Raw genomic sequence first — 10,992 nt, forward strand, 5'->3', positions numbered from 1 at the left:
GGGGCTGGTGGTTTTGTCCAGAAGAGTTTTCTCTGTCTGATTTTCGTGTTCCACCAGAGATCAGCAAGTCCAGTCACACAGCCAGAGAGAGAAAGAGAGATGCTGCTGGATGATTAGGAGAGACAACACTGCAAGGTTTCCTCCTCTGCCTTCTTTCTGGGGCTTAACTGAATATTTGTAGTGTGTTAATTAAAGGTGTTCTAGCATTCCATTCCGTGTGACGGCCCGGGCAAGGGAGCACACACTGCAGTTGGAGGGTGAGAGAGAAAGAGAGAGAGAGAGAGAGAGAGAGAGAGATTCAATCCCTTTTAGGCAATTTCCTGGACAAGACATTTCACTCTAATACAGAAGGTGTAATCTTGGCAGTAGAAAAACAATAAATTTGACCTTTCAGCTTCACTATCAAATCTAAAAATTCCAAGCAGACAACCTTAGATAATTAACAACAATGACAAATGGTTTGATGAAGTGAAATGCAAAAACCTAAGAAAGAAATTGAGAAACATTTCCAACCAAAAACATAGAGACTCAGAAAACCTGCGTCTATACTTTCACTATGAATCATGAAAACAATACAGAAATACACTACGGAAAAAGAAGGAACAGTACGTCAGAAATCAGCTCAATGTAAATGAAGAATCCATCAAATCTCGCCACTTCTGGGAAAATTGGAACACACCTAACAAACAACCACACAAAGAGTTATCTATCCAAAACGGAGATGTGTGGATAAACCACTTCTCCAATATTTCTGGCTCTATAACAAAGAACAAACAGCAAAAACATATATATGAACGATTACAAATCTTAGAATCAACTACTAAAGACTACCATAACCCACTGAATTCTCCAATTACATTGAATGAACTACAGGACAAAATACATACCTAAGCGACTTTGAGCTTGGTATTATCTTCGGTGCCACGTGCACCGGTTCCATCAAAGAAGTGGTCGGCCTCCTGGTCTTTTCACTCATGACAGTGTCTAGGGTTTACCGAGAATGGTGCAACAAACATAAAACATCCAGTCAGCGTCAGTCCTGTGAGCGAAAACATCTAGTGGATGAGAGGTCAAAGGAGAATGTGCAAGCTAACAGACGGGCCACAAACAGGCAAATAACGGCACAGTACAACACTGGTGTCCAGAACGGCATCTCGGAATCACAACTCTTTGGTCCTTGACCCGGATGGACTATTGCAGCAGACGACCAGGTTCCACTCCTATCAGCTAAAAACAAGAAGAAGCGGCTCAAGTGGGCACACGATCACCAATCACTGGACAATTGAGGAGTGGAAAAACATTGACCACCTGTTCTGACGAATCCCGGTTCCTGTTGCATCATGTTGATGTCCGAGTCAGGATTTGGCGTTAGCAGCATGAGTCCATGGCCCCATCCTGCCTGGTGTCAACTGTACAGGCTGGTGGTAGAGGTGTAATGGTGTGTGGAATGTTTTCCTGGAACGCGTTAGGTCCCTTGATACCGTTTGAATAACGTTTCCGTGCCCAATGAATTCAGGCTGTTCTGGAGGCAAATGGAGGTCCGACCCGGTACTAGATTGGTTCTCTCTTTTAGTTCTGTATAGAGGTGATGTATGAATGATATACAATGAAGAGTAGCTATGGCCTTTTCACACAAACTCATTTCTATCCTACTCACATTGTCTCTCATAATGATACCCATTATCCTCTTTTTGCCTCATTCACAAAAAGGCACACACACTCTGAGGTATTTCTTTCTTTCTGTATTTCACCTTTATTGAACTAGGCAAGTCAGTTAAGAACAAATTCTTTTTTACAATGATGGCCTAGGAACAGTGGGTTAACTTGTTCAGAGGCAGAACGACAGATTAACCACTAGGTATGCACCTGTGAGCAGTGTAGTCACGCACGCACACACACACACACACACACACACACACACACACACACACACACACACACACACACACACACGCACACACACACACACACACGCACGCACGCACGCACGCACACACACATACACACACACAGCGCGCGCGCGCACACACACACACACACACACACACACACCTCTGACAGCAGCCAGTTGCTTTGAGGCTGTGAGTTATGCTCCAGAGAGGTTGTGATGTGACAGAGCTTGGCTCACTAGAGCAGCTTTGGTTCTGTCCGCATCAGTCAGAGGGCAGCCTTGCATGGTAAATAGAGTGAAATTACATTCGGGGACCCACCAGCCAATTCTCTACATCTCTCTCTGTCACTCTGCCCTGTTTATTTGTTCATTTGTCCAGTTTTGGTGGTTTTTGTTTGAACTTCATACGACAAATTATTTCCCTTGCGATGCCAAGCAAAGAATCGATCAGGGACAATTTTTCAATTTCCACGTGCCTTTCCTTTTGTGATGGAGACGGCAGACATACAAACACACAGACACACACACATGTATGCACACATACACATATACACACACGTACCCACACACGTATGCACACACACAACCAAACACACATATATGCGTACACGCAGACAAACACAAAGACACACACACAGTTTCACACACACTCTCACACACACACACACACACACACACACACACACACACACACACACACACACACACACACACACACACACACACACACACACACACTAATGCTCCCAGTCTCCATAGAGAAGCGCAACAATACCCTCAGATAAGAACCCAAAAAGCACAAAATCACCTAAGTCCTTTCATCAATAGCAAACGCCATTTGGGAAGATCAGGTTTGATTTCTGTCTCTGTGTGTGTCTGAAACAGCATTTGAGGGGTATTGTGCTCCCTGATTTTATTCATTGGACATTTTGTTGCCAGGATTTGCTTAGTTTATTCTTTATTTGTTTGTTTGTGTGTTTGGGGGGTTTCATTCTATGCGTGAAATTATTATGGAATTATTTCTAGTTGTTAAAAAATGCATTTTAAGCAATTCTTCCACTTGCTTTCTCTTGCAGAGGAGGCTAACTGAATGCCCAATCTCCCAATGAGCTGTTTAATTCAACTGTTTAGAGCTGTTCAGATCTTCAGGGGGGAGTTGGTAGTTCAGAGCACTGTTTCTTAATTCAGTACAGATAGAGTAGAGTGGTTGTATTAATGTCTGAGTAATATTGGTTTTCTATGTTGTGTAATCTATGTATACTGTACTTAAATGCTGTAAACACACACAAAAATAACATCATTCTCACACTTTTATTTCACCTTTCTCTCCACCCCTCATCTCCCTTCTCTCTCCCACTCTCTCTCTCTCTTGCTCTCTCCCTCCCACCTCCTTCCCCACTGTCCCTCTTCCCCCCAACACCTACGCCTCTCTCACTCTTCCCTCCCTACCCCCTCCTCCTCCTTCACCACTGTTCTCCCCTCTCCCCCTATCAGGAAGTGGCATCAGTGGAGCGGGTGAGGGGCGGTCGTCTCCTGGAGGAGCCCAAGACGCTGCTGTTCAGGGGGAACTCCTTCAGCCTGCAGCTCTCCATCCAGGACATCCCCCAGTTCCTCTGGAGCATCAAGCCTTTCACCACCTGCCAGGTAGGGGAGGGCGGAGTGTGTGTGTGTGGAGGGGAATTGTTTGTGTGTGTTGAGAGCAGGTGCAGGGGTATGGGGGTGTGTCATTTGAGAAACACCATCATTTGAGAAACCTCCCTTCCATCTGAGTCTTCTCCTCCATCAACCATCCCTTCATCAGAGTCCTCTACTCCATCAACAATCCTGTCTTCTTACTCTGGGGTCACAGCAAAGAGCAGGGACTGTGGCAAGGACAGAGGACAATAACTATCTCTTCCACACACACACACTTACACACAAAACTAAATGAATTATGTCTTCTAGGCACACACACACACACAGACACACATTTCCTTATCTTCCTAGGGGTGTGCGTGGTGCATGTACTGTGCTGCTCTGTGATTTTACGCCCTCCAGTGAGATCCCATTAGCAGAATTAGCCAGAATATCAACCAGCTCTCATGGAGCAGAGAGAGAAGGAGAGAGAGCGGAAGAGATGGGGAGGGAGGGAAAGGTCAGGAAGAGTAGAAGCTCAGTGAACAGTTTCATCGTACAGACAGTGCGTCGCATGGCCGTGGTTTGCTATATAAAGCATTCAGTAACTGTTCAACTGAATGTTAAAATGGGCAAAACAAGTGACCTAAGCGACTTTGAGTGTGGTAGTATGATCGTCGGTGCCAGGCGCACCGGTTCCATCTCAGAAATGGCCGGCCTCCTGTACTTTTCACTCACGACAGTGTTTAGGGTCTACCGAGAATGGTGCGACAAACAAAAAACATCAAGTCATCAGCAGTCCTGTGAGCAAAAACATCTAGTGGATGAAACGGCATCTCGGAATCCACAACTCATCGGTCCTTGACCCGGATGGGATATTGCAGCAGACGACCAGGTTCCACTCCTATCAGCTAAAAACAAGAAGAAGCGACTCAAGTGGGCACACGATCACCAACACTGGACAATTGAGGAGTGGAAAAACATTGCCAACCTGGTCCGATGAATCCCGCGTCATGCTGATGGCAGAGTCAGGATTTGGCGTTGGCAGCATGAATCCATGGCCCCATCCTGCATGGTGTCAACTGTACAGGCTGGTGGAGGTGGTGTAATCTGCATCCCACATAGTAGTCTATTCCCTTCACAGTGGACTACTTTTGACCAGAGCCTTGTGGGTCCTGGTCAAAAGTAGTGCACTATAAAAGTTAAAGGGTGCCATTCAGGATGCAGCCTAAAGATGTACTCAATAGGAAGCTCTCATGTCATTATCTATCATTATGTTGCTTGAAGGATCCCAAGAGAGTCTGATTCGTAGTTGTGTTTGTTTGTCATTATAACAATGACCACACAGTATATAGGAATGGAATTGACTTTTAAGGACAGAATGTTGACTAGTGATTTCAGACTGGCCATCTCAGGTTGCTCATGGGTAGACAACCCCGTCCCCAAGAGGCTGCTGATTTTATTCCCTTCATTGATTAGCAGTGGTTGTTGAGTGGGTAAAGAAACCATTGACTTGGTCTGGTCTGAACTAATAATTAAAGCTGAAATAGAGGAAAGGGGGCAATGCAATTAGCTGGCATTCAAGCATTGTATTTAGGAAATGTTGTCATCCAGGGTCTGTATTCAAAATGCGCCTCAGAGTAGAAGTACTGATGTAGGATCAGGTCCCCCCTGTTCATGTAATCTTATTCATTATGATCTAAAAGGCTACATGGATTCTATATCAGCACTCCTACCCTGAGACTCTTTGTGAATACTGGCACAGAGCTAGATTAGGTCTATAGTTTATTTCATGTATTGATCCCACCCGCTCTCTCTCCCCCTTCTCTCTCTCCCCCTCTCTCTCTCTCCCCCTTCTCTTTCTCTCTCTAGGAGTTCTCGTTCTCTCAGGTGTGGGCTAGTAACCAGCGGCCCCTGCAGTGTGCCTTCTCATTGGAGCGCTACAGCCCCGCCTCCTCCCAGCTGTCCTGTAAGATCAGTGTGCGTCAGGTCAAAGGTCAGGAGCAGATCCTCCAGGTCTACACCTCTGTGGTCGAGGTAAGGGGAGGAGTGTGTGTGGGAGGAAGAGTGTGTGTGGAATTGTGTGTATACAGTATATGGCAGGAAGTGTGAAGTGTGTTTGTCGGGGGGGGTTGTTTTGTGTGTGTGCAAGTGCGTCCATGTGCGCGTGTGTGTGTGTGTTTGTGTGTGTTTGTGTGTGTGTGTGTGTGTGTGTGTGTGTGTGTGTGTGTGTGTGTGTGTGTGTGTGTGTGTGTGTGTGTGTGTGTGTGTGTGTGTGTGTGTGTGTGTGTGTGTGTGTGTGTGTGTGAATCCTGTATGGAGCTGAAGCTGTGATACTAATAGGCTCTCTCATTAGAGTGAATGTCTCCTGATTTTACTGAAGGGCTTTTCTTAATGAAGCACGCAGGGGCCTCTTGACATATAGATTACATTGAGTTAATTCTTTGAAGCCATATAATCTTATGTTATCTGTAGAAAAGAAATGGTCACTCTAACACCTCTCATTTTTATGCTGCAATGGTTTCTTCCTCCAGAGTGAAAAGGAGGTAGTCCCCTTCTTCACTCAGTCGAACTGTACCACCACGTCGCTGACGGGGTCCAGGGCCTTCAAGATCCCCCTGTCCATCCGCCAGAGGATTTGTGCCACCTTCGACACAGCCAACGCCAAGGGAAAGGACTGGCAGCTGCTTGCACAGAAACTCCACATAGACAGGTGAGATACCATGCGCACTTGCACGCACACACACATATACACTCCCTGCTGTACTATACACCCAGAAACCTTGGGTCCCCATCCTTGAATGGTAGTCCAACTGTTGTATTGGCCCCTCCAATGTTCATCATGTTTGACTAGCAGCCACCATTTTAGTCCATTTCATTTAGGGATTCTAATAAGTTTTATTGAGCTGGATTAATAATGATACTGCAAGGTCCAGCAATGTGTCGCAAGTCTATTTTGTTGCTCTATTGCCTTGGTCAATGTATTTGCAAATGACTCATTTTGAAATTACAACATTAGAGAAAAGATCAACCTTGACTGCATCAACTCTACCAGTCTCCCTATGGATGTGCCTAGTCATTTGCATAATGGTTGGCTTATTATCTGGGCCTTCGCCACTGTGCCAGTCTTTATCTGCTAACACCAAGAAACCCTACCAGTGACCAGGTCACACACACACTCTATGGATCTCATTATGGATCTGTACACACACACACACACACACACTCACACACACACACGCCACACGCACAGTCTTGTTTAACTTACCTTGTAGGGACACACAATTCAGTCCAATTCAAAATCCTATTCTCCCTAACCCCCAATGTTGGAGATTTTAGCGGTAATGGGTAATCTCTATTCCCTCAGCAGAAGAAGAAACAGTCAATAAGGAGTGTGGAAAAGGGGAACAAAGTTTACTGAATAAAAGTGTGACATAAGCCGTGTGACCAGGAATGTCCATGTGCATCAAATCATTTTCCAGCACTGTCGGAAAACAATGTGTGGCGTTTTGGAATGGGAGAAGAATTTCGGGTTTTCAACCCAGTGGAAGCCACCAGCAGCATGTAATGAGAACGCCTGTACCTTGTTAAGCGGATTTGTGCAATTATTTAGCATGGTATGTGGGAGCATCATCACCACACCTGAGACAAAACGGGAGGGAGAGATATCAAGCTCTCTGTAATGAAACAGTGCCCTCAGGTGGATGTGAGTTGTAACAACAGCTGAGGTGGCGATATAGCAGGAAGTATAAGCTGAATTTGATATTAAGCATAATGATTTCAACAATATGCAATTTGCATGTATTTCTTTCCTTCTTCCTTTTCATCATCCTCTTATTTGGCCAGTGTCTCCCAAACCTCTTCCTGAGTAACCCCAGCCAGTGCCTTTTATTGGATCTATTCCAGAACAACTACTCATCAAGCTGCATTCTACATTAACTCTCTCTCTCTCTCGCTCTCTTTCTCTCTCTCTCTGTCTCTCTCTCTCACTCTCTCTTTCTCTCTCTCTTTCTCTCTCTCTCTCTCACTTTCTCTCTCTCTCTCTCTCTCTCTCTCTCTCTCACTCTCTCTCTCGCTCTCGCTCTCTCTCTCCCACCTCCCTCCCTCCCTCCCTCCAGGAACCTGTGTTACTTTGCACGTCAGGAGAGCCCATCAGCGGTGATCCTCAGCCTGTGGGAGGCCCAGCACCAGGACACAGGAGACCTGGACTCTCTGGCCAGCGCCCTGGAGGAGATCGGCAAGGTCCACTCCTCCACCCACTCCACCTCCAGTAGGGCCACCACGCTGACCACCACAGGGACCACCACAAGGACCACCACTACCCTGGGCCACAGCACTGAGGAGCTGGACACTGAGTTCACCTAACAAGGGGAGGAACGGACGAACTGGAGCCCCAGTAGAGGACCACAAGGCTGGGGATGAATGGATGGACCCTAACAAGGAGGAGTACATACAGAGAACTCCAGTGGACTAATCCAGCCAGTGGAGGATTGTGCCCGAGCTCAGAGAGGACTAAGGCCTGAAGGGGAAATAACTAACTACTGTAACTAAAGTCAGGCCACCAGGCTAAATGGAGGGGGAATAGGGACAAGATGACAGGGGTAAAAGGGGTGCTACAGAAGAAGGGTACAAGGGAGAGAGGAAAAGGGCTGAGGGGGCCCAGGGACAAGGGTTTGAGAGGTGAGGAACACAGGCCAATGGCGAGGGGTGGAAAAGGAGACGGTGGTAAGGGAGAGGGGGACAAGAAAGCAGTGTTCAAGAGATAGGGGTTCTAGAGGTCCTGGTCAAGAGGGAAGCTATTGTTGTTTAGGTAGACACAGAGGAACTAACTAACCAAGGGACTAAACCACAAACTAGTCAAAAAGTAAACCTCAACTGAACCACAAACCAACAAGAAACACTCTTCCTAACCTGGACTATTAGGCCCTGTCCCTCTAGCCATTCCCCTGGGAAGCCAGAATGCTTCGTGTTACGTGAAGTTGTTGTCGTTTATTTTATATTTATAATATATTTTCTTTCTTTTCTTGAGTTTTTCCCTGCACAGTGATGGTGTGTTCAGTGTATAGGCCTACTGTGGTACCAGAGAGAAACAAGGAACTCTTTCGAAGTATTCAGATGTTGACAGTATTTATGAAAAACAGTCAGAAATGACATCTGTCATATGATGTCACAAACATTTGGTTTACCCACACCTAGGCTCTGTTCCAATACCCACACGAGCATGCATTCTACTAAGAATGAAGAATTGTATTGGGGAATGCATTCAGTGTGGTATGCTGGTGTGGATATTGGAACGTAGCCAATATGTCATTTTACTGAAAGTCACTGTAAAACTTCTGGTGACACACTAGAGAAGTGAGAGTAATTAGGAAATGCATATCTGCAGATGAATGAAAGAGAATGTGTTAGGGATGCACTAAACTTTTCCCTCGCTGTCACATGGGTAAGATCAACACACAAGCAGAATGGCAATTTGGCATGTTTTTTTACCTACATGTATTGGTCGGGAAAATTAATTAAAGTGATTAGAGTATTTATATGTGCTGTTAACCCTTAAAGGGATAGTTCGGGATGTTGGCAATGAAGCCGTTAATCTACTTCCCCAGATTTAGATGAACTCGTGGAATCATTTTTACATATCTACGTCCAGTATGAAGGGAGGTAGTTTTGCATGTTAGCACAATGACTAGAAGTCTACAGGAACCGATAGCATGCTAGCTGTTCCCATAAACTTCTAGCCATTGCGCTAACGCTTGTTAGCAATTGCACTAATGCTAGTTAGCAACTTTCTTCAAACTGAACGCAGATACATAAAAATGTATCCACAAGTTCATTTGACTCTGGGGAAGTAGATAAAGGGCATTGCCAAAATCTGACCTATCACTTTAACCTCTTCCTCCAGTGGTGCTGCAGGCCACATCAGATAAACTAACTAACTAACCCTTAGCCTACTAACAGAAAATACAAACCCAATATTTTACATCCTCAAAAATTCCCCCCTCACACACACACACACACACACACACAAAATAATACAACAATTAACCTGAGGAACAGTGTGCAAAACTGCCATACTGTTGTTTCATGGAATTGACAGTGTTTTTACATGCCACTACCAAATTATAGTAAGCTCTCCAGTCTCCACTACCTAAAGTGTGGGTCACACCAGGCATGTGACAGAGGTGACCCGCACTTTGTTATAGCATTTAAACCCATCAAACACAATCGGAGGAGCTGCAGCTAGGAGATGAGCAAACATGCATACACACACATACACTATGTGTGCACACACACACACAACCACATACATACAGTTCCCCAATGTGGTGAGGTGTATGCCTAATTGAACATGCAGATGGATGTCACTACAGTGATCATCATAAAGAGCTATCTATACACAGTGTGTGTGTGTGTGTGTGTGTGTGTGTGTGTGTGTGTGTGTGTGTGTGTGTGTGTGTGTGTGTGTGTGTGTGTGTGTGTGTGTGTGTGTGTGTGTGTGTGTGTGTGTGTGTGTGTGTGTGTGTGTGTGTGTCATGACTTTGATGATCTGTCTTTGTCCCCTTTGGAGAATCCAGCCTAGTGCTAGTATTTGAGTTTATCCTGGTGTGTAATGTATGTATCTCGCAAGCTACTGTCTTTAGATCTGTATTCATTTGGAGAAAATAAAGAAACAGTACTGAGTAAAACCATATCCATTTGTCAGAGATATACTGATATTTTCATCCAAAAATGTATTGCTTTTATTCTGAGCTGCTTTTACATAATCCGCCATTCCTTACTAGGAAGAAACATACCTTTGAAATCTTAGAGATCCTACTTAGTTCTCATGCTACAATTGTTATATTTTTGTTTAGAGTAAACAGTAACGACTGAAAATAGATGAATAATGATTTTATCCTGAAAATATTATTATGTATACAGTGAGGGGCATTTATCATTAATTTAATGAATTAAGCCATGAAAGTTCTGTATACATTGTCTATAATCACATCTTATTTACTTAGCTTTGTTTTACGACGCTGTACATTTTGAATGTTTATGTTAATCAGGTGAATAGTACGATGATTATTATTCTGCTTATCACTATTTGATGTATATTTTAGCAGATTTTTGTTCTATTTTTTCCTCAACATGATTTGCAAATGTATATACTCTATCATGTTTTGAAATAAATATGCAGTGAAATTCCCTTGTTTTCTTTGGTCTGAAAATGAGATTTTATTGTAGGCTGGGATTTGATCAACAATCTAAACACATTTTTCGCTTGAGCCAACATTTGCAGTGTTTCCCATGAACACCATCTCCACGAACATCTTTAAAGATATGCTACGGAACTTTGGCGACTAATATGTATTTTGTAAACCTCCCACTTTGGGCTGGATGTGTCAATGTGTATTTCATACAGTGCATTCAGAAAGTATTCAGACCCCTTGACTTTTTCAAAGTCTTGTTATGTTATAACCTTCTTCTAAAATGGATTAAATCGT

At 44.3% G+C, this 10,992-nt stretch overlaps 1 protein-coding gene across 2 annotated transcripts in view; it reads left to right on the forward strand.

Annotated features, from left to right (window-relative positions):
* Window positions 1-9,727, forward strand: part of unc5da (unc-5 netrin receptor Da) — a 286,252-nt gene extending 276,525 nt beyond the window's left edge. For both annotated transcript variants that reach the window (XM_024382129.2, XM_024382130.2), the window contains 4 exons: window positions 3,386-3,535; window positions 5,378-5,542; window positions 6,040-6,218; window positions 7,624-9,727. In XM_024382129.2, the coding sequence (XP_024237897.1) occupies window positions 3,386-3,535; window positions 5,378-5,542; window positions 6,040-6,218; window positions 7,624-7,870 (741 nt within the window). In that variant the 3' untranslated portion in view covers window positions 7,871-9,727. The remainder of the gene's footprint in view (window positions 1-3,385; window positions 3,536-5,377; window positions 5,543-6,039; window positions 6,219-7,623) is intronic.
* Window positions 9,728-10,992: the final 1,265 nt, after the last annotated feature.

This window comes from Oncorhynchus tshawytscha, linkage group LG20 (genome assembly GCF_018296145.1).
Source record: "Oncorhynchus tshawytscha isolate Ot180627B linkage group LG20, Otsh_v2.0, whole genome shotgun sequence".
Taxonomy (NCBI): domain Eukaryota; kingdom Metazoa; phylum Chordata; class Actinopteri; order Salmoniformes; family Salmonidae; genus Oncorhynchus; species Oncorhynchus tshawytscha.